This window comes from Pundamilia nyererei, unplaced genomic scaffold (assembly GCF_000239375.1).
Source record: "Pundamilia nyererei isolate P.nyererei 1_Seehausen unplaced genomic scaffold, PunNye1.0 scaffold00008, whole genome shotgun sequence".
Taxonomy (NCBI): Eukaryota; Metazoa; Chordata; class Actinopteri; order Cichliformes; family Cichlidae; genus Pundamilia; species Pundamilia nyererei.
In genome coordinates, this window is record NW_005187409.1 from 6,816,768 (window position 1) to 6,841,197 (window position 24,430).

The following is a 24,430-nucleotide window of genomic DNA, read 5'->3' on the forward strand; positions in this document are numbered from 1 at the left end:
GGGTGATATCATGTAAACACCGTCATGATTTTGTGTAAACATTTTGTCATTTGTAAACTATAAATGACTTGGATTCTACACTGTAACTGATGTGATGTTCTGCAAAGTGGTTTTAATAAAAAAAAAAAAGAGGCAAAAATTAGTTTGTTTCTTTATTCAACTTTTGAACAGTGGTACTCAGTCAGTACATATTCATTAAATGCAAATTATTTACATGGCAGTGCACTACAGGCATAAATCTAGACCCCTAGATAAAACATTATGGGTCATCCCGCAACCCACAGCTTTACTGTGTTCCAGCAAAGTATCCAATAGCAGTGACAACTCCTCCACAGTAGCAGGTGGAATTTTTCTTTTTTGAGGACGGCTCCTTTTACCATTCTTTTATGACTGGTCTGTGTTTCTGCTTCGGACTGAAGGTCAGACGTATCACAGTGTTCACGTAGATATCTCTGGAGACTGCGTTCTGCTTCGTGAAATGTGTCTGGAAGTACAAACACAATGTATGGCCAGACATAAATTAGGACACCAAAAACTTGTTATTGTTACATTTATACAACACCAATCCAGATGATACCCACCATGGCTTATGAGAAGCCGGACTGGTGCATAGGTGAGCCATGTTGCACCAGGATGAACTCTCCTCTTTACTGCGGCATGGATCCTGAATGTGTCTCGCGGAGGATATGGAGGCCATGACAATTTCTCCCCATTTATCCATGAACTAGGGACTATTTCTGTACCACCAGTGCTGAACTGCACAATGCACCTCTTTCATTTTTACCTTTTTTTTAATTTGGAGTCTTTTTTTGCCCTGTCTAGGATAAACAGGAAACAGATAATTACAATATATTTCATAGTCACTACAAAACTTGATCTATTGACTGAACTAAATAATAAATAATAGCTTAAAATGTATATAGGCAACTCTGTTTTCCTCGTCCACACGTAAATGCTAAAACTGAGTTTTCGAAAATATCCACCCTGGCAGGCGTTTTTAAAAATCTCAGTTTTCAGTTAACGAAAACGCAGTTTACATGTGGACAAAAGGTGCAAACGCAAGGTAGGTGAGTGTGCAACGTAAAGGTAGGTGAGCGTGCAACGTAAAGTTTGAATTGAGTGCGAATTGAAGCGGGTGCTCTCCAATCATTAAAAGTAACAAAGTCATTGAACACATTTATTCAGTTACCCTTACGTTTATCAATCATATATATCAGATTTAAAAAAATTTTGTAGTACTATGCTAAAAAGCAACTACAGAGCGAAAATCTGGGTCAAGCGCCGAGGTGACGGCAAGAACAAAGGAACCCTCAAAGCGTTAGGCTAGCTTTGTAAGGGAATATAACGGAAAAGTATCAAACGAAAATGTTTTCTTTGTTGATAGACTTTGTTCGCAGTGCAATTTATTTGTTGTTTTATTTGTTGCCGGATTGTAAGATGAAAGTAGACACAATTTCGGGCTCCCATTTTGTCCAAAACTGTACTTTTTTTTTTCTTCTTTTTTTGTGTCCCGTTTGGATTTTTAGCCATCAGAATTGTTGTCTTAAGGCCAAGAAAGATGCCAAGCGGATTTATTTTACCAAGTGGTTCATCATGGCCTTGCCATATTGGTCCATTTGATTGACCTTTATTATAATTATGAATTTATTTTATTTTCAGTTGCTACAAACGGGACATGACTGGGGGATAGGACAGGGAGAAAGAATGAAAGAAAGAGAGGGAGAGAAAGAAAACCAAAGGGGAGAAGAGACGGTGAGAAGGGGGGGAAGAAAGAAAAAGAAAAAAAACCCAAAACAAACAAAACTGTACATTAACGAGTTTTTTACTGTTATTCAAATGCAACAGTGGAAATAACGAATAGAAGAAAATTCATTCATTCTTACCTTATACTAATTGTGGTGCAGGCCAGTGCAGTGCATGAACTGATGCTTTCTCCGGTCAATTCTGCTGAGAGTAAATCTAATGTCCAGCTCTACTGTACAAGACAATGGTTACCTGGAGGGATGTACCACTGTGAGAAGGGTGCTGTGGAATAGTCCAAGTGATCGCTGCTTTAATTTCCCTGTCAACTATACATAAATTGCATGTCGAAACAATTTTTTTTAAAGCTGATGAACTAGACCAAGGTCACTGATAACAAAAAAACAATAAATCTACTTTCTCCAGTACTTTATACCCGCTCAGTTGCAATGCAATTTAATGCTCAACTACAAATCGATGGCTTTTTGATGGTGACCGGCGCCGAATGATGGTCAATTATAAATAGACGTTTTCTCAACGTTGTTGTTGTCACCTGGTCGACTACAAATAGATCAAATATCAATGACAAAAAAACAACGGTAAATCAACATCATTTCAACGTCCCTATAGTAAGACCGTCGGTTTACCACAGTATTTCAATGTTGTTACAACAGTGGCATTTCAACCCTGACCATAACGACGGATCGGATGAAAAATCAACATCAATTCAATGTCGTCTTGCTATCTGGGCAGATATGTAGACTAGTTTTTAAATCCAGTAGGACCAGAAGACCCCTGTCCTGCTGTAACACTCCTTAAACATCCATCCATCCATCCATCCATCCATCTTCTTCCGCTTTATCTGGGGCCGGGTCGCAGGGGCAGCAGCCTAAGCAGAGAAGCCCAGACCTCCCTCTCCCCAGCCACCTCCTCCAGCTTATCCGGAGGAACACCAAGGCATTGCCAGGCCAGCCGAGAGACATAATCTCTCCAGCGTGTCCTGGGTCTGCCCCGGGGCCTCCTACCCGTGGGGCATGCCCGGAACACCTCACCCAGGTGGCGCCCAGGAGGCATCCTTGTCAGATGCCCGAACCACCTCCTCTACATCTCTAAGGGAGAGGCCAGCCACCCTTCGGAGGAAGCTCATTTCCGCCGCTTGTATCTGCGAACTCGTTCTTTCGGTCACTACCCACAGCTCGTGGCCATAAGTGAGGGTAGGGACGTAGATCGACCGGTATATTGAGAGCTTTGTTTTTAGACTCAGCTCTCTCATCACTACGACGGACCGGTGCAGCGTCCGCATCACACCAATCCATCTGTCGATCTCCGGCTCCCTTCTCCCATCACTCGCGAACAAGACCCCGAGATACTTGAACTCCTCCACTTGGGGCAGGAACTCATCCCCGACCCGGAGTGGGCCCATCCCTGGAGCCAGGCCCGGAGAGGGTGCCTGAGGGCGAGCGTCTGGTGGCCGGGCCTTAGTCCATGGGGCCCGGCTGGGCACAGCCCGAAAAGGGGACATGGGCCCATCCTCCCCCAGGCCCACCACCTGCAGGAGGCGCCGAAGAGGACGGGTGCATCGTGTGCCGGGTGGCAGCCAGGAGCGGAGACCCTGGCGGACTGATCCTCGGCTACCAAGACTGGCACTCCTCAAACATTGTGACCAAAACCCAAGTCATCTGGACTAAAGCCAGTGCTAGACTGAGCTACTTCTCTGTTCAAAAGTCAAGTCACCAAAACTTAAAGTAGAACTTACTCAAGCCTGCACTGGTGACCCCATCACGCCTTCTTCAGTAACCATATCATCATGCTTTGAAACACTAGACTGTTTCAACTAATAGTTTTGTTACACCAACTCAGCTGTTAAAGCAGTCAGTAAAGCATCCTTAAAAGCCTGTCTGTAAAGATTAAAACGTACAACAATCTTCAACACTGATCTCTTTTACATTTATTCAAAATCGCCTCACTTAGATAATCCACAGACTCTGCTACTGTAGCCATCATTTCAACCTGAAAAAAAGCTACTAGCACTGATTTTGCTACTAGTTATTTGCTACCACAGTACAAAACAGGACACACCACTCAATAATGGCAAGCTGAAACATCCCCCCACCCAGCTAACTGCCTCTCAACCCTAGTCTTCATCCCATGACATATACTTAAAACACAAAGCCCACTTGCGTCATTTAAGTTCCAACTATGCTGTTGTTCACCTAGACAGGAAAGTGACACATGGTCTTAATCCGTTTCTGCACAAAATAACATAAAAGAGCAAGCCAACTAGCCCACAAGTAGACCGAGTTGCTTATCCCTGCAGGGAAAGTTAATCTAGAGAAACTCCTCTACTATCGATACCATCCCAAAATAACCCGACAGCAAGTCAACCATGCAGCCAAAGCAACAACTGCCTTACACAAGGGCATTCTACAGAACACGTCAAATTTACCATTACTCCAATAACAGACCCAGGCCAAATAGAAACAAAAGCAACCACCAACAGGTGGTGATCTCCCTCCAAACCTGCCTGCAACTTAGTCCTTAGTAGTTGGTATTAGCACCCACTTTGTTATAAGGGACTCTAGCGTGCGACAAAAGAGGGATTCTATACAAGTAGGATATGCATTACCTATTTTATTTACAGGAGATGGAAACAAAAAGAGGAGTAAATTAGTGCTGCAATATATGCTTTGTTGGGTGACTATAGGAGCTGAAGTGCGTCAGTCAGAGCGCCTCCATACCATGTGAGGACAGAGAAAGAAACAAGGTTGGCTCTTCATATACACTGAGTCACAAACAGCCCCTGATGACAGCTAGCTGGCAAGAATTCATATTTTCCACCCATGAGTCACATGACCCAACAAATCAGACTAAGGGTCATGTGCTGTAAATGGCACTTGCTGAGCACTGCATACCTTTGAAAATAGTCTCTCATCTTCCTCTTCTGTACTCATTCTTTCTCCATCTCTCAGGCTTGCACATTGTTTGTTTGCTCACCCAAGGAAATACTTTTAGCTAGCTGACACACTTTATGCCAAACTAAACAGAAACGTTTTTGTGTATTTGATTTGGATTTGTTGAGCTACTTGGAAAGAATTTGAAATTGCATTTGAAACCTCCTACTTTAAAAACAATTACTTTTTATGCTCACTGTCTTCTTGAGTGATGAAACATCATCACATGTGCACCTTGAACACATCACAGGGATGAGAAGAAAATAGGCATGTTTTGAGAGTAAATAACAACCTGTGGGATGTCTTTATTTTCCTACTACTGAGCAAGTATATGCATGCCATCATATATTATCTAAGAGTAATATTAACAAAGAGTTCACTGTACTCAAATGGCCTCCATAGTCATTAGATCAGTCCAATAGGGCAGCTTTGAGATTTGCATTATGCAGATTTTCCTCATGGAAAAAGGTCTGCAGTAACTGTATGATGCTATCGTGTCAATATGGATCAAAATGTCTGAGGAAAATTTCCAGCACATTGTTGAATCTATAGAGCCATAACGAAGCCAAAACTACTAGCAAGGTATAACTAATAAAGTGACCAGCGTGTGTAGTGTCTAGTCTATGTCAACACTATGTTCAGAAAAAAATATATACTGATCAGCCAAATCTTTATTTCGAACATGTGAGTAACAAGTGTTAATACATACAAAAACAAATAAACACAAAATAGCTGGAAGCCTTTCTACTCACAAGGAAAACCAAAAAGCTGACCATTTCCCGTTCAAAAAGGAGCAAGAGGAAGCAAATACTTCTTACTGATAAGATATAAGTAAATGTTTGAAAAAACCAAACAAACAAACCGTTTAAGAGCTCTAGCCCCCTCTTCTGGATTTTCTTTTTGACCCATCCATACAGGGTTTTTTTCATGTGATTTCGCTTTTATTCTTATAAATAACAGTTTTTGATATACTGCAAATGTTAACTTAGCTGGCTACTCCAATGCACCCAATTTATCTCTATGTTTAACAGATGAGGAGCTGTGGTAAATATGCATGAACGCCTTGCTGTGAAACTCTGTCATGTTATTATGATAAACCGCTACCAGGAATTTAGATTTACTTGTGATTGTGTTTTGTAAGGATGTCCTGATTTGCAACTTCAAATGATGTTGAGAGTCACAAGGCATGGTACAAATGATCTCACCTACATTATAACACAGACTATATAAAATGTATACTTCAGGTCCTGAGAAGTGAAGCAAATGCAGAAGTGCCTCAAACCCGCATTGTTTTCTAAGGTTACCAGCAGGTGACTCTTATGACTTAAGGTTAGGTGCTGTGGTCTATAAACCTCTGTGAACACTTTTACAGAGGTATACAGTGACTTAAATGACCATGATTTGAAATATAAAATTAAAAACTTAAAAAAATGGGTGGCCTATAAAGGGACATGTGATAAGTATGTTAAAGTCACACTGCAAAAAACATTAATTTGGTAAATCCTGGTCCCCACTAGAGTCAAACAGGATGATATATTGACAAGCAGCCTATGAGTACCGAGTGATTTCTTGGTTACCGTAGTTCAATTCTTGCCACATTCAGTTTCATTAAGTTTCAAATTACCAAGTTGGTAAGGGCAAAAACTTTACACTTGAAGCTTCTCAACACAACGCCCCAATGGACAAAGCAAGAGTAGCTCTACCTTTCATTTACAGTCTATGGATTATACACATTGGCTATCACTTGTGAAGTACCCAAAATCCCTTTATGTCCTCACTTTGGTAAAGAATACTATTTCATTTTCAAGGATCATTTCAGACATGGCTAATTTTAAATGTGCGGCGTGAGAAAGGCTCTAAAATCACCATCATAACAAAAGTAAACAGCGATATGCTGATGATAGATCAGTTTTTCATGTGTCTGTAAGGTTTTGACAGCATCATTGGTTGAGGCTGTCAAAACCTGACAGCCATAGCCTTATTGGTTGAGACCCAACCTGCCAATCGGCCTTTTATATTGTGAGCTACATTGGCTGTCCAAAAAGTAATACTCACATAGAGTATTTTGATTGGTCCTTTGTCTTGTGAAGATGTCCAGAAGAAACTAATCCGTGAGTCATCCATATTTCCCCTAATAGAGACTATAACAGAAGAAAAGCTGTAAGGATAATCATCAACCAGTTGAAAATGGTTTGAAGTTTGAGTTTATATTTACAGGGTACTTTTTTTTTTTTTTTAAAGGGTTGGGGGTGATTGCTTTGGGAGTGTCATACTGATGATGAAGTTCATAAAGACTTGAGGATGATTATTGGTTCATAAATGGATCGTTTGGATATTAATTACTTCCCACTGGTCTCTGAAAAGTTACTATTTACTATTCTAAGAGTGTAGGTTATAATTAATGTCAAGAGAGCGATCAATAATATTAAAAAAGGTCTCATCAATTATGGATGCTTGTTGCCAATTGCTGTGTAAAGGATGCTGTCAGGAATGGAAAGCTAATGGTTACCAAGGCAACATAATCTGTGGGAGGTACAGGGTAAATACAGTTTATTTAAGGAGTGTTTTTTCCAGTCCACAACTGGAATATTAATTTTATATAAGATTCTTAAAACCAGCTATTCAGGACCCAGTTAACATCTGCGTCACTTCACATCTCTTGCTGTTTTTTGAGGTACTAGTGCAGTTTCAGTTTAGAAAGTATATAGAGCTGCAGGAATGTTCCCTATTAAAGAGACAAAATTGCTGCGGTTGCTATACATGCAGTCTTTTATGTGTCTTTCAGCTAACATTGCAAACATTACAAAGTTTTTTAGTGATTGCCAAAGTCAGTATAATTTTTGCTTCATGCTGCTGGAATGTGATCATTAGATCCTTTTCACTGTATTCACATGCATATTAAATTAACCATTAATGAGGTATGGAGAGCTAGCCAGGCAGGGCTTGATGACGTGGCCTCTGGGTTATTACAGACATTTTTTAGTCTTTTCAGATCAATTTTAATGAGCAGCAAAATTCATATAAAAAAAAACAGAGTGTGGTTTGATGTCTCATGCAAGAAAAAACCCAGGAAGCTTTTAACCCATCGTCCCTATGCAACATAAAATTGTTAAAGATTAGCATTAGTATTGTAGTGCTTGCCTAGCCACTCGGATTGTTATAGCATTTTCTCCACATTTACCTTTCTGGTTGTAGATCGAGGAGGAAGGGGGAGCTCAAATTTTTTGTAATAGAACACAGCATCAAGCCATATTCTCTGATGCTTTGCCGTCTACAACATTTGATTTCACAAGCTCGAATGGTGATCCACAAAGGGAAAAGTCAGAGTATGTTATGTGCAAGATGGCTGAATAATGGTTTAAGTCATCAACGGTTCAACAGCTAGATGCTACTGTGAGAAAGCAGACAACCTGCGTTTTTCAGATATGAAAACATGAAAAGATCTTTAAAAAAAAGCAAAAAAAAAATGTGCACGTACAGGCCCGGTTGGACACTCAGACATCCTCTCGACTCTAACACTTCTGTAACTGTCATCGTGTGTTACTGACGCTTTACTTTGAATAATGACGGCACGCCGAGTCTAAATGAGGAAAATAAGAGACATCGCACGCTGCAAAAGCCTGCGGGTGCTGTAGGACTCCACCTTGTTGTACTCACCCACTTCCTCTTAACCGCCTGAAGGCAGGAAGAGAGAAGAGACAGAAGGGGAAGAGAGGCAAAGGGGGATGGGCTTATTGCTTTCATTTAACGTTAACAAAATGCAGAAATGAGAAGTTAAGGTGGACGGACAAACTAGGAGATTTCTAAAGACAAAAGTATAAAGTAGGTAAAGGATTACACACAATCATGGCTCCTTGGATGAAAACCACAAGAGAGCGGTATGGTGTAGGTAAGTCAACATGTGCTTGTTTGTATGTATCTTTGTGTGAGATGTGCAGGCACATCCAGTTTTTATGGTGCCTTTCTGTTACGGTATGATGCTAGCCTATACAGCGAATGAATAGAAATGAGAAAAATAGATTCCCATCACTTCCTGCTTGGCGGATGTAGGCAGGTGCCAAAGGCCTCAAAGAGCTTTAGGAGGTAGACATCAGCTTTAATCCCTCCAAAGAACTGAGATCCTGAAATCTTATTCATCATTTAACTTCAGTGCAACTACGCTAATTATAGTTTATTTGCACTGAAGTGATTCTGCAGTGGTTTGTGAGGGATAAAATCATAAGCAAAAATGGAGAAATAAGCAGCTGCAAGTAGGCAATCTCTACAAATTGCATAGCATGCAGCACATAAATACGGAAGCTAAAAGATAAACAGTCCTTAAAAATGTTCATTTTTGAAAGTGAAAGCCTGGTTTTGGCTTGGAGCAAATCCTAGAATGGGCAAGTACAGTGTGCAGTTTATCTGTTATGTATGTGGGTTTAATATGGCGGAGCTAATCAGTGTGTGTTGCCATTAGATATGCAGTGCAGTCACACACTTGGAAAAGACACAGATTTCTGCCTCCTAATACAGACTTTATTAACTGAGGTTCACTGGTCTGTTGCAGCCACTGCATTGATTTATCATTTAACCTACTTGCAAAAAGATAGACCATGTAGATAGACTACTTTCACCTGAGTAGTTCATCTACTTATAGCACGAGACTGATGCTGATGGTGGGTGTGGGTTAAAAAGTCATTTTAAAGCACTTTCTAATATACTTACTCAAAGAAAATATTGTTTATTGTATCTAGTATAAATATCTTCCTGGTCTGTGTAAGACTACAACACAGGAAGTGGGGGAAGAAGGAAGTCTCAAGTTTGAATACAGTAGAAAAGTCTGATGCAAAAAAAAATGTTGACAATTTAGTCTCACGAAGTGCGCACAAATAAGCTTCCTTTTCCTTTTCTATCAGTTTAAGTATCGTCTAGAAATAGTCTGACTTTTTTGCTTGTTTATTTTTTTTGCACAGTCAGAATTTCATTAGCAGGCATAGCTGCAGTTCTTCTTGAGGGCAAACCATCTTTAAGCTCAAATGGAGGAGAGCAAACCTCTGAACTGTTGCACAAAGATGAATGATAGACTCTGTAGCTGTCGGTGCTCTGCACACTTTTCCTCTGCCGTGCAACTGGTCTTTGGCTGCAACCCATGTCGCTACTCACTGCTGCTTTCACTGTTTCCTAAATCCGATCATTTTGACTGATACAGTCATTAAAGAAAAGACAGAAAGCAGAAAAAAAGAGCCTACTAACGTCTTTAAATTGCTCCAGAGCTCCGGATTATCAACAGCCCAAAACCTAAAGAAATGCTGTTTACTATCGCATAAACCCAACCTGAGGCCCACTGAAGAAAGGCGTTGCTCCTTAATCTGTTCCGTTGCCTGCCTACTCGTGTGTGCCACCGTTTGCAGCTGGCCAGCATCTGGATACACTAACTTATTTGGACTACCTATTTGTATTTACCTTAAGCTACTTAGTCGCCATCTACTATTGTGTTTTACTGCTACTTTTTTTACTGGTTAGCCTTTAAAAAAAAAAAAAAAACCTTATAACGTGTGACGTCACGAATCAAGCTAGCTTACCGTGTGTACTAAAATCTTCCTGTAACCGAGGCTTGCCATTGCATACTTAGTGTTTGTGTTCAAGTTTATTTTTCCATTGTAACAATAACCTTATTTATATATTCAATATATTTATGTATATATTTATTTTATTCACTTATGTTTTTTTTCTTCTTTTTTAGTAAAGTGGAACTTTGTTGGCCAAAATGAGAAGCACCTTTCCCTGGAGGTGGGCGAAACTGTCCACATCCAAGAGGTTTGCGAAGGTAAAATGTTGTTAAATAAGCCGGTTATCCGGTTTGTCAGTGTGGTTCAGATACTTTATACATAGATGTGTAAAACTTTGAAATTATTTGTTATTGAAAAACTGCATGTTAGTAAGCATATTTTGTTCGTGTTTTTGTAAATGTTAAATTTTTGAGAGTTAGACGTTTATCATGTTTTATGGAGTATAAACATGATAAATACATTTAAAATACAATAATATGTACGCTCAACTGCTACTTTTTACACCTTTGTACTGGGTTTAAGCCCCGTTTAGCCTTCAGCATTGCCTTAATTCTTCCTGGCAGAGATGCAACAAGATGATGGAAACATTCGTCAGAAAGTTTGGTCCATGTTCACATGATAGCATAACACAGTTGGTGCAGAGTGAATCTTCTTGATGCAAATCTCAAAGGCTGGATGGAGATTTGATGTCTATGGAATTAGCCAGATGATTTGGGCTTTGTCACACAGAAACAGCCATTAGAGGCCATCAGAAGATGGGTACACTCTGGCTATAAAAGGATGAGCATGGTCGGGAGCAATATTCAGATAAAAAATGCTAAACTGGTACTAAGGAGTCCAAACTGTGCCAACACGATATCGCCAACACCATTACACCACCATCTGTCTGAACTGTTTATACAAGGCCGGATGGTTCCATGCTTACATGTTGTTTACACCAAAGTCAGACCCTACTATTTGAATATTGCAGCAGAAATCAAGACTCATCAGACCGGGCAATGTTTTTTTCCAGTTTTCTAATTTTGGTGTGCTCAACCACATTATAGCCTTAGTTCTTAGCTGGCAGACCAGCGAGCCTGGCTGTAACAACAGTGCCTCGTTCAGAGTCCCTTCAGTCGCCTTTCCTCCCCCATTCTGAAACTCTGTTTGAACTTCTTAAGGTTGTCTTGAAAAGGTACTGAGTTGCTGATATGTGATTGGCTGATTAAATATTTGCAGTAGCAAGCAATTGAACTGGTGTACTTAACAAAGTGACCAGTGAGTATAACTATTACATTGCTGTAACTTCCAGAATCAGAGTACTTTATTAATCCTTAGGGAAATTATGTGGTTACAGTTGCTCCAAGACAATAACAGTAACAGACTAAATTAAGAACTAAATTAAATAATACAATATATCACAAATTTTACAAAATATAAGAAATGCCTCCAATATGTACAAATAGCTCAATTATAAATATCCAGAATATTGCAGAGGTGAAATATATATGATTGACATTTTACTCAAAACTGCAAAACTTGTTATTTGTTATTTTCACTGTAGAGCATGTGCAAAACGGTGTAGTTATTGTACTGTGCATTAGATGGAGGACTTGTACAGGGAGATGGCCACGGGTAGGAATGATTTCCTGTGTCGTTCCGTGGTGCATTTGGGAAATCTCAGCCTCTCACAGAACATCCTCTTGTGACTGACCAGCACGTCATGGAGTGGGTCAGAGGTATTGTCCTAATGTTGGACAACATCCTCCTCTTTGATACCATTTTACAGGAGTCCAGCTCCATCTCCACAAAATTATGGAGCTGGACTCCCTTAAGGTGGTGATGTTGTTCCAATTAGAGAGTCTACGCTATCCTGATTTCCTGTCTTGATAGTAAGATGCCACTTTGTCTTTCAGGTTGGTACAGAGGCTTCTTGTCTAGGAACAAAGCGCAACAGGTAAGAGCCTACACAAGCATAATATCACTGAAGATTTACATTAACAGAAAGCTTTAAAGCACATTTTAGCGGTCAGCCAGATTTATTCATGTGAGAATTTTACTTTTCTTATTCTTTCTTGTGGAAAAGAATATTCCAAGCTATCACCACTTATCATTTCCTCATTCATCTCCTCTACATGTATTCCAGGGAATGTTTCCAGTCAGTTTTGTTCAAGTTAAGGAAGTCATAATTGAAAAACGAGGGTATGTAAAAAAATAATAATAACAGTACCAAAAATAAGGCATCTTTAACTGTCTGTAAAAGTTTTTTTTTTAATTTGTTCCGTTTTCCATTACTTATGCTCTGACAGAGATGAGGAAGTGGTGTTGTCTGCAGAGATGCCCTTGGTGAAGGAGGTGACCACTACGTTGAGGGAGTGGGGAAGCATATGGAAGCAGCTATTTGTGGTATGAATTAAACAGTGAGCTACTTTTTTTTTATTCGTGTGTGTGTGTGTGTGTGTTTGTGCGCCTGAATCTAACATAATTTATTTACCTCTCCAGGCCAATAAAGAGGCACGTGTCAAACAGGTCCAGAGGCTGATGTGGGAACTGATGGAGTGGCGTTCTCAGCTCCTGTCTGGCACCCTGCCTAGTGATGAATTCAAGGAGCTAAAGCAGAAAGTTACTTCCAAGATTGACTATGGCAACAAGTACGCCTGCATTAATATTTAAACATGTTTATACTTTCTCATTGTTTAAAGCTTAATCAACCAACCAGATTTTTGTCATACTGACTGTATAATTCATGTTAGTTTGATCTCCTTTGAACATCTTTCTGTTCTTTTCCTGATAACTTTGTCTTGCAATCTCTATTCCTTTGCCTCCCAGTCCATACCCCTTGCTGTGTTCCTGTGTTGCTCTTCCCTCATCCTTGTTCACCTTGTATCAATCTTCCCTCTATTACTCCCCACACCAGGATCCTTGAATTGGACCAGGTTGTTCGAGATGACGACGGGAACATCTTGGACCCAGAGCGAGCCAACGTCATCAGTCTATTTCGGGCCCATGAGGAGGCCACAGCCAAGATCAATGAACGCATCAAAGAGGAGCAGGTATATAACAAACTGTAGGAAGGAGAGGGCCATATAGAAAATGTTTTCCAAGGATGAATGTGATGTCACAGTCACAGCAGTGTTGTTTTTTTTCAGCTTGGAAGCAACAACCAGGGAGTTTTTTTTTCTGGAGTAACTTCTACCCCATTATTGGGGTAATACAAATACGCGTAAAAGTTACCCTGAACTAAACACAAGTAGAAAAACGACTTTATTACTTTTTAAAAAAATAATAAATTAGTAAAATAAAACTTAACCCTTGTGAAAAAGTCCTTAAATAATACATTTTACTTCCCAGTCATGTGTGCTAGCTTGGACTAATTAAGAATTCACTTCCTTACAAATTGGCTTAACTTCACTTCAACTCCATCCAGCCAATTTTTCATTTCAGCCTTGACTCAGTTCATTGACAGAATGGATTTCTGATGATTTTCTTACTCAGTGATTTCCATTTCCCGCACAAACCCACAATCTGCAGCTGCAGCTGGTGCATTTTAGAATAAGTAACCACTAATTATAAAACATTAGAGCAGCCAAACACATTTATCAGACCCTTGCCAAAATGAACACTTTTGGTTGGAATTTTATCCTGTTAAATCATCATCAGTAGTTATCTCCTAAAATTAATTTCCTCTCACGCAGTCCAACATCCAGACAGACCACAGCGGGATCTCAGCACGGATCCAGTCCTCCCCCACCCACAGCCTCTACGTCTTTGTGAGGAACTTTGTCTGTCGCATTGGAGAGGACTCCGAGCTCTTCATGTCCCTCTATGATCCCAATAAGCAAACCATCATCAGGTGTCACTTCTCTTTCCTTACCGTATTCCCTAAAGGTGTTTCAGACATCTGTTCCTGTCAGGTGGATTAGACGCTCAGGAAGATTTGGCTTCACATTGTGAAGTAAAGTTATTGCGGGTCTTATATATTTTTCAGTGTCACTGAAAGAAAGTGACTTTTTATTTTGTGTTAAATCACAAACATACAGACTGAAAGATAAGGCGATTTTTTTTCTTATGTAATTGATTCTTCTTTGGAAATTAACATCATAGTTCCAGCTAAAAAATTACATCCCTTGTTTGTTTAGATGTCGTTGTTGTTGTTGTTGTTGTTTTTTTTTAACCTTACCTCAATTGTTCTGCTGTATAAAACATATATGCAAAACCTTTTTTCTATTTCTTCTTGTGTCTGTATACCTCTCCATTGTTTCTCTTCTATTGCTAAGCCCTGTTAAATGTGAACAACGGCATGCCAAAAATAAATATACAGAAACTACAAATTATAGGGCCGCACATACTGAGTGGCAGCACTGTGTGGTGCCTGACAGTGCTGACGTTAAGCCCTGTCACTCACTGTCATACTGGCTATATCTATGTCTCAGCCACAGAAGCTGAAAGTATTAAGATAGACCCAAGTCTGTCATCTTATTCTTATAACATATATTATCCACAGCTACTCTTTTGTATTTTCTTGCATTGGCTGTGATCTCTGATTCACTTCTGTCTCATCTGTGCTTATGTGCTTAAATAATTTACTATTTTCTTTGAAAACCATTTTTTTTCGCAGAGGTATCTTTATCCACATCTCCCTGAAAAAAAGTGAAGAACAGTAGGGTTCAATATTTTAGAAAGATATTAGGTTTTTCTAATTTTTTTTAACCTTACTGCACCCACAGGTTTTCTTGGGGTCCACTTTTCTATTCTCCTCCCTTAAAGTGTCTCTTACATGTTTTTGTAGCTACACAGGGTAGATTTAGTAGTTACAGCTGTTTGCAAGGGGATCAAAGATTTGAGCTTAAGTTTCACTGAAACTGTTTTCATTGTGAATCATGTGCATCAGTCAGGCTGCAGTGCACAGTTTCATTTTGGCTAGTAGAGTATGTCTGAAAATTTAATTATGAATGATGAGATAATCTTTATGTGGTTGCTTGCTAAAATGTAAAATTAATTTAAAAATGTTTATTTATTTGTGTATTTATTTATTTGTAACTCTTTACCCTTCTTTGTACAGTGAGAACTACTTAGTACGCTGGGGCAGCAAAGGTTTTCCTAAAGAGATTGACATGCTCAACAACCTGAAGGTTGTCTTTACAGTAAGTGACCACACGAGGGCAATGTCACACTGTTCTTAGCTGTGGAGAGATGAAATAGGTGACCTATTTCTTTTCAGAAGATTACATAGCATTTTTTTTTGTTTGTTTGTTCCTTTATTCCTGATTTCTGAATTTATTTCATACACAATTGTTTTTGTCTTTGTTCAACAGGACTTGGGAAACAAAGACCTGAGCAGAGAGAAGATTTATTTGATCTGTCAGATTGTAAGAGTAGGCAGGATGGACCTGAAAGAAGCAAACAACAAGAAGTTTACTCAGGGCCTGAGGAGGCCTTTTGGGGTTGCAGGTAAGTCATGAAGAGACAATGCAGAGGTTTTTTTTCCAACATGCTACTAAATTTCTAGCTCTAGTGATCAAGGAGTGGAAAAAGTACATTGGCAATCTTCATTGTCAGTGTTTGCTAGTTCAGCGATAAGCAATGTTTATTTTAGTTTTGTTACATATACGTGACTTCAAATTATGACACACTTTTGCACTAATGAACAGATATATTGAACACTAATCATCGGATATAGTGAACAGGAAACACACTATTGCATAATTTGAAGGCAGTGAAAAAGACTGCAAGTCTGTGAATTTAAAAAGTGCAGGGTTAAAACCCTTTAAAAAAAAAAAGTAGCTTTGTAAATGCTTTGTGAGCATACTGGTGACCTCGAGGTAACTGAGCGTGTCTTTTTGATTAATGTTGAGGGTCAAATGGGAAAAGGCCTGCATTTGTATAGCGCTTTACTCAGTCACTAAGGACCCCAAAGCGCTTTGCACTACATTCAGTCATTCACCCATTCGCAATGGCAAGCTACAGTGTAGCCACAGCTGCCCTGGGGCGCACTGACACCGCCGGACACTGGCGCCACCGGGCCCTCTGACCACCACCAATAGGCAAACATGGGGTTAGTATCTTGCCCAAGGATATTTGGCATGCAGCCAGGAGGCAGCCTGGGATCGAACCACCGACCTTCTGATTAGTGGCTGACCTGCTCTGCCACCTGAGCTACAGCCACCCGTAAAACAACAGAAGCTTTCATCCGATTCACAGGAGAAAAGGCTAACACATCTCATTTCATTACCAAATTCCACCAGTTTTACCATCAATAATGACTTTTGTTAGGTGCTTCAATCATTTTTACTTGTGTTCTCTAAAGCAACCTTTTTTTGCGCCACGGACCAGTTTATGCCCGACAACACGGACCGGCCTTTAAGGTGTCGCGGATAAATACAACACAATAAAACTAGTACCGGTACCGAAAAAAATATGATTTATTCATAACACACGTGAAAAGACCCAGGAAAACCGAGTTAACGATAAAAAGAATAACAAAATAACGCTGAAAACCGATAAAAACCCTGAAAAACATACATTTCAGACCTGAGCCTCAACTCTCGGGGCCCGGTACCAAACGACTCACGGACCGGTACCGGTCCGAGGCCCGGGGGTTGGGGCCCGCTGCTCTAAAGGTCAACATTGTTTTGCTTCTGCTTGTGCTGTTGCAGGTATTATTGAACATACTTACACCTGGGAGCTATCCTTTGTACAAAGCTAAAATGTTGATGGTGACTGTAAAGCCCTTTTTTTTTTTACACTTTTGGCTTCTTGGAATCTCACTTCTAAGTTGCATATATCCTCATGTAACTTCACAACGAGCAATGAGGAGGCCAGTCTTTCTAATGTGGTGTTTTGCTAATGTGAAACCTCAGTACGGATTACAACCTAGTACTTGTTTGATTCTGTGATCACAGACACATTTGTTTTCTCTTCTTGGCAGTAATGGACATCAGTGATATCATCAAAGGGAAGTTTGAATGCGATGAAGAGAAGCAGTATTTCATCCCCTTTTTCCCGTATGTCCTGTTTCTTGTTTCTTTTTTCCCCACTCCACCTCTCTCTGACCTTTTCTTAGCAATTAAAAACCTGAAAATCTATTACCTATAAAATTAAGAAAACAGTACTGTAATTTTCTGCATATGAATGTTTTCTTTGTGTTTGTATGTTTGACTCCAGGGTAGTTGCAGAAAATGACTTTCTCCACATCTTACTGAACAAAGTGACAACATCACGAGGAGACAGTGGTGGCCAAGGTACAGTTTTGCAATCCCAGGCTTTGTTCTTTGTTCCTAGTCATGTGGCAGTTCTTGCAAAAGTCCTGCACGCACTGAAGGTTCCCACTGGACTGTATATGCTCCAGTCATTTGTGGTTAGATAAAATGGCAGTTCTTCATTGCATCCTCGCCTCTTTTCTCTGCACTAGGGTAGAGAATGAAGGACATTATCCTGATGTATGGCACCCACCCTTGAGCTGGTGTTTTCATATTACTTAACCTCCATTTCTCCCTGACCAGACTCTAGTCTTGCTGCTCACTACCTCATGTTTATGGCTGACTTTGACAACCCCTATGGGTGACACTGTCTTGTTCCACATAGAGTAACCCCGCATATCCGACTGCACTGTCATATCGCTCAGCTTTTATCCTCCTCTCACTCCTGAAGGCCCTGGGCATAACCTGGAAAATGAAAGGAGCACTTGAACAAGCAGATATGGAAGGAACACTTGAGGCCACCAGATGCCTGCTCTTAACATTACTCACCCCTAATCTCTCCTTCCTCTCTTTTAGGTGCTTTTGCTACTGTCCAGACACACACACACACACACACAAAACACATTGAGTGTTTTCCCTGTAGGTCTGTGGTTAGCCTTGAAAATGTAGGTTTGTAACACAGTCTAGATTTCACCACCTATGTATTTCCCTAAAATAGCTCACCTCTTTTTTCCCTTTTGATTCCCAATTTCTTTTCTTTGCTTTTTCACCTAATTTCTCTGAAACCCTCTGAGAGTCCATTTTCTTTAGAAGTAAATTCTGTCGATAATAATAATACCTCCATCTTTTCTTTTCCCCCTTTGCTCCCATTTCCTAAATGGGACACAGCATTTTTCCAGCATTTATTGCAGTCTTGTCTGCAATGCCAGCACATCCTCAGTTCATTTTAATATCATGTTTCCCATAAATAACCAGTAACCTTTTACATAAAATAAAGCATCCATTAAGTTCAGCCCTCAGGCCTCATGTTTCAGGGTTTCTGTTGGTCCTGAAAACATCTTAAAGTTTTTTTTAAATTCAGTTTTAATACTACAGGTCCTTGAAGTTATTTTCATTTATTTGGCTTCCATTTGAATTTACATTCCCACAGAGAAATAAATGAACACTCGTTTTGCGATCCCTCGTTTAAAGAAGACTTGAGTGGTGCCTGTATTTACATGCAAACGCTCTTAAATTTGCTAAGGTTTGGTCTTGCAAAGTTCTTTAAAATATTCAGTTTATGCTCGTGCCCATTAAAATACACTGTTTTTACACAGGTTGTTTTATATGATAGATGGTCCTGCAAGCCAAATCTTATCTGTGCATCTTTCTCTTTCTGGTCTGTTGCATTTTACAGAAACGCATGTATGCTTGAAGAATAAGCATAAAAAGTTTTATGATACCATAAACTGACTGGTATATAGTGCGTACCCTTACTCTAACTGTGTGCTCAAACCACTTTTTGCTACAGTGCTCATTCACATACATGCAAAGAACTTTTTTTCTATACCATTTTCACACAAACTCACACTCTGATGCGTCAGAGGCAACTCTGGGTTCAGTGTCTTGATCAAACATACTTCAGTATGCAGACTGGAGAAGCTGGCGCATCCACTGATCTTCTAGCCACAGCTGCCACAAAGCTGGGCTTGGAGCTGGGTTTGGGTTTGAGCCTGGGCCCGGTCTTGCAGTTGAGAATGGAGCCAGCGAAACATGTGAGGCAACTGAGGACGGGGCTGGTCACCTGAGACCTGCTCAGATTTACCGGCATTAAGATTTCCAAAGCCAGAATAGGAAGATTTCATATGTGCTTCAGGGTTCCCAACAAAGCATACCCATGGCAGCTCTACACAAAATATAAATCTCATGGCTTTAACTAGAAATGTGACCAGATATAAGCTTGAAAAGCCTCTTCCTAGCTTCTTTTAACCAACACAACCACAACTCTGCATCACACTTTATGTAGTGCAGAAGAATAATATGTATAAGGAAAAAACGTATATAAAGTCATTATCGCATCTTTTTTTTTTCTTTTTCAGTAGTACATTCTCTTCCTCCATCTCTAATACATAGTCTTCTTCATTCTCTTATCCATAGGGCTGTGGGTCACCATGAAGGCTCTGGTGGGGGACATTGTGCAGATTCGGAAGGAATACCCTCACCTCGTGGACCGCAGCACCGTGGTAGCCCGGAAGCTTGGCTTCCCAGAGATCATTATGCCTGGAGATGTTCGCAATGACATCTACCTCACCTTACAGGGCGGAGACTTCGACAAATACAACAAGACAACCCAGAAAAACGTGGAGGTCATCATGTGGGTCTGTGATGAGGAGGGCAAAGTCATACAGGTGAGGAAATGTGAAATAACAGGGACAGAGCATATCAATGGATTCAAAGAGGAGAGGGATTTCTATGAACTGTGATTGGTTTGTGTGTGTCTAGGGTATAGATAAAGTGTGCAGGTGCAAAAGTATATGTTGTGTATTAAATGATTGAGGTGGTGTAGGTCATTGAGCAAGCACAGCACTGATGAAACACTTACTCACCCTCTCATAGTCAGGGCAAATGGATACGGATTTATCCCAGAAGGCAAATCCATCTTAGGCATACATGGATGCACACACAAACATAAATTCTTCACAGTCACTGTGAGGCGTATTTTTCTTTACCTCTCTTTTTCCTAGAACTCCATCTGTCTGGGAGCAGGGGATAAGGCAGTCAGTGAGTACAGATCTGTCATCTACTACCAAGTCAAACAGCCCCGCTGGATGGAGACGTTTAAGGTGTGTGTGTTTTATTTCCTTATCTACTAGTCTCTTCGTTCCGTTGTCTTGATATAATGCATTTGCATTCGTGATTTCTAATGTTCAAGGCAAGAAATCACATCATACTGTCAGTATGTCTTTAGGATATCAGTTTTATTATATTCTACAATAACGTGAGATATCCTCCAGGTGGCAGTCCCCCTGGAAGAAATGCACAGAATTCATTTACGCTTTATGTTCAGACATCGCTCTTCCCAGGAGTGTAAGTATCACCCTCTGTCTCTCTCTACTTGTCTGCATTCTTCATTAGATCATCACTCTTAACTCCTCCTCTCTGATCCCCTGAGTATAATGTGACACTGAAAGGACAGAATGAGTCTAACCTATTTGGAAAATGAGCCAAGGCATCATTACACATACTTGATTAAACAAATGAGCACTTTTTCTTTCTTCTGCGTGTGAATTCGCGTGCCGTGTGAACTCCTTCCTCTCTTTCTCTATTTCCCTGATGTGTTTTTCCCCTGGCCATTTCTAGTTTTGTTTACTTATCGTTCTCCTTCATTTGCAGCCAAGGATAAGAGTGAGAAGAACTTCGCTATGGCTTTTGTGCGTCTAATGAAGGATGATGGGACTGTTCTGCAGGATGGACTGCATGAACTTGTGGTCTTCAAGGTCAGAACCAGCGGCAGAACTTTTGGATAAAGAAAGACGAACTAATGAATGGACTCAGTATCCTCTCAAAAGGAAATACCATCATCCTCGTTTTCCAGTTTAGAGAATAGCGCATATAGACCTAAGAACACATAATAACAAACAAAGAATGATCCTTTCATGATTAATTTATGTTTACAATATGAAGGTCAAACGAAAGTGGTGAAAATGTGCACAGCCACTTGTCGAAAATACTGTATGGTAGATAATCTACAAATAAGTTTGAAAGATGATTGCACCGGGGAAAACGTCTAACAATGTATGTTTAAATGCAACAATCATCAAAACTGACCTAAACATGTAACGAGTATAGACAAGAGGTTATGGCCACCCAGACAGGTTGAGTGAAGCCAAATAGATTTCCTGCCAAATGAGCCCAAGCTAAGATTGAATCCCCATATTGATTAAATGCCAAACCCAATGAAGATTAATTACTCGTGATTCACTCAAAGACCAAATGGATGGTCCCTCTGTGCCCTCTTTCTCGATTATCTCTCGTTATCCCTGCATTCCTCTCGATCTCTGCGCCGCTCATGGCTTCACTCTCTTACTCTCCAATTTTTCCAGCCACTCACTCATTATTTACTGATGTGGCATTAATGAGGACAGAGTTGAGGGTGCTGAGTTGAAAATATGACATTCACTGATGCCCTCACCTCTGCCGTGCCAGAGCTGTCCCACTGCTACCACTACCCACTACCTGCCACCCTAAAGCAATCAACCTAGAAGAACAATTGATGTGACAAATTAACCGTTTTCTGTTTTTGTCAAAGCTTCTATCTTTCTAACTTGTCTGACACAGCTGTATCCAAAACTATGAGTTCACAAAAATTAAGGCAGAAGTAAATAAGGCTTAGGTATAACATAGGATTACGCTTTACAAATCTTACAAATGTATCAAATCGATCAGTTTTTCATTTACATCAAGACGTCTTGTAAGCTGAGACAATTTCTATACATCTATGACAGCTTTGTCGCACTAATGGTATCCACAGCATTTTGTTAAAAATGACTTTGTGCTTTTAGGGTGACAGCAAGCGCATGGAAGACGTGAACTCCTACTTGTCTTTGCCCTCAACCCGCAACCATCACAGTGACCCCCACAAGATGTCCACACTGAGCCGCAGCTCAAGCAGCGTGTCTGGGGGAGGAGGAGGCCTGTCTGTGAGCTCTAGAGACAGCTTCACCATCTCCACCCTGGTCTGCTCCACTAAACTCACCCAAAACGGTACGTGCAAGCCTGATATTGTGGCAACGTTAGCACGCTAGAGGCTTGGCAGGGCAAACGATTTTTACACAGAAACGGCCATGAAAACACAATAGATGACAAAAGGTCAAAAGCAGACCTTTATGTGGAGGAGGGTGCTTGAAATCAAGCCTGACACATCCAAAAAAAGAAAAAAAAACATTAATTAACAACTTCTTTCAACAGACTAATAAGGCCAGGCAAAGACAATGAATCATCGGTTGGCTGTGAAATTAGTAGAGGACAAATCCACTCCTTACAAGTCTGTAAGAAATACTGGTCGGATGTGGCCTCATGTATTGAGCTGGATTCAAATGTTTCCCTAGAAAACAACAAACTTGTGGTGAAATGCAATCAACATTTTACTAACGTGCTAAGACTGTGTTATTTTTAGGTTTAGGGTTAAAAGTTGAGGTGAGGTCAAATTAGAGGAAAGACAACCTCTAACCAATTAATGGTGAGTCAACAGAATCTTAATTAGACTATATGTTTTGTGGTCATGGAATAATAAGCAAGGGATGGAGGGCAGGCTGTGTATATACATGGATTTTATTAGCAGGGAATGTCATCATTTTGTCCTACACACTCAGGCAGCCCCACAGGCCAGACACACACACACACACATACAGAGTGAAATGCACATCTACATCTAATGCAAAAAGCACGTACACCCCAGACAGTAAGGTGCATCAGAGACAGGTGGAGTTCAACAGCTGTTACTGAGGAAGTCAGTCCATCACTATAATGAACATTATCCTGCTGTATTAATCACCTGTACCACGTGCACACAGACACACACATGCACACACTTACACACACAAAGGCTTTTAAGCATGCATGCACACAATGTTGTTCAGGGCCACCCACCAGATGTGCGGCTTGGCCCGGTGAGTCAGAAATTACCGGTCAGGGAAAGCAGTGAGCCTTACGTGGGCAGCACTACAGAGACATGGAAATCTGCCCCGTGTCAAACTGAAGCAGAATTAATGACACAGACTGTGGATTTGCAAGTCCCAGAGGGATGGGCACTGTCCATATAACAATCATTACTTGACAAATCTCCACTTTATTGGCAGATGGAGATAAACTTGAGACTCTAGAATTAAATGTATATTGCCCAGGAAGCATACACTTTATATTTATTATTGTATATTTAAAACCCGGTTGATTACATTTACAGTGGTTTAAAACAGGGAAAACAGCAAATTGCTGAACTTCAGTGCTGTCAGTTAATTAGTGTAACTAATTAAATTGTTTATTGTTTGGTGCAGAAAAAATCAGCTTACTATATTTCACATGAAATTAAAACTGAATTCTGCGCAATACCAAGGAGAATCTCTCTCTTTTTTAATTATGCTGTTAATTGAAATGGCATTTACATTATAGTTGAGTAACCTCAACTTCCACCTGAACATCAAAAATCCTTTGTTTTCTCGTCTGTGTAGTGGGGCTTTTGGGTCTGCTCAAGTGGAGGACTCGACCTGAGCTCCTCAAAGAAAACTTGGAGAAGCTAAAAATCATTGATGGAGAGGAGGTGGTCAAGGTCAGTGGTGTGAATACAAGTGTGCCATTCAATAAGCGTGTAGACTAGCGTGTGTGTACTTTGACTGCTTCTCCCTTTTTTTTCTGTACATGTGTATGTAGTTTCTGCAGGACACTCTGGATGCCTTGTTCAACATTATGATGGAACACTCTCAGACTGATGACTATGACATTCTTGTGTTTGATGCCTTGGTGAGTGTGTGGTTTTTGTGAGTCTGACTTTGCATGCTTGCGTTGTCAACACATGTAGCAGATATCTTGACAGGCTATCTCTGCGTTCAGCGGGTCTTGACATCTTTGTATCTACCCGTCCATCTTTTCCCAAATAAACACGACTGTCAGATGATCATACAAAAATTCTCATCTGCCTTTTAAATGTTTTACTACTTTGTAAGCGTTTAACAAACTCTCATAGTCTCTCTTCTCTTACTATGTCTGGCAGATACACATCATCGGGCTCATCGCTGACAGAAAATTCCAGCACTTCAACACAGTGCTGGAGGCCTACATCAAGCAACATTTCAGTGCTACGCTGGCTTACAAGTAGGTTATTTCCATTATCTTTCCATTATTTCCTCTTACTGTCATGTCACTCCAGAAAGAGTAAGATACACTTTTTAACAACACATCCCATTTACTGGAGCAGCAAAGGAAGTTGCTGAATGATTTGTTGAATTGAATCTAAACCGCATGGTGCAGTGATTAATAA

The 24,430-nt window shown here is 40.3% G+C and overlaps 1 protein-coding gene across 1 annotated transcript in view; it reads left to right on the forward strand.

Annotated features, from left to right (window-relative positions):
- Positions 1 to 8,385: 8,385 nt before the first annotated feature.
- The window catches only part of dock2 (dedicator of cytokinesis 2), a 92,639-nt gene continuing 76,594 nt past the window's right edge, over positions 8,386 to 24,430 (forward strand). The window contains exons 1-20 of the mRNA XM_005723194.1: positions 8,386 to 8,580; positions 10,414 to 10,497; positions 12,136 to 12,176; positions 12,366 to 12,421; positions 12,529 to 12,625; positions 12,722 to 12,870; positions 13,137 to 13,272; positions 13,915 to 14,072; positions 15,282 to 15,363; positions 15,535 to 15,670; positions 17,148 to 17,223; positions 17,384 to 17,460; positions 19,555 to 19,805; positions 20,142 to 20,240; positions 20,412 to 20,484; positions 20,791 to 20,894; positions 21,960 to 22,161; positions 23,625 to 23,722; positions 23,824 to 23,913; positions 24,164 to 24,264. Of these exons, the coding sequence (XP_005723251.1) occupies positions 8,538 to 8,580; positions 10,414 to 10,497; positions 12,136 to 12,176; positions 12,366 to 12,421; positions 12,529 to 12,625; positions 12,722 to 12,870; positions 13,137 to 13,272; positions 13,915 to 14,072; positions 15,282 to 15,363; positions 15,535 to 15,670; positions 17,148 to 17,223; positions 17,384 to 17,460; positions 19,555 to 19,805; positions 20,142 to 20,240; positions 20,412 to 20,484; positions 20,791 to 20,894; positions 21,960 to 22,161; positions 23,625 to 23,722; positions 23,824 to 23,913; positions 24,164 to 24,264 (2,153 nt within the window). The 5' untranslated portion in view covers positions 8,386 to 8,537. The remainder of the gene's footprint in view (positions 8,581 to 10,413; positions 10,498 to 12,135; positions 12,177 to 12,365; positions 12,422 to 12,528; positions 12,626 to 12,721; positions 12,871 to 13,136; positions 13,273 to 13,914; positions 14,073 to 15,281; positions 15,364 to 15,534; positions 15,671 to 17,147; positions 17,224 to 17,383; positions 17,461 to 19,554; positions 19,806 to 20,141; positions 20,241 to 20,411; positions 20,485 to 20,790; positions 20,895 to 21,959; positions 22,162 to 23,624; positions 23,723 to 23,823; positions 23,914 to 24,163; positions 24,265 to 24,430) is intronic.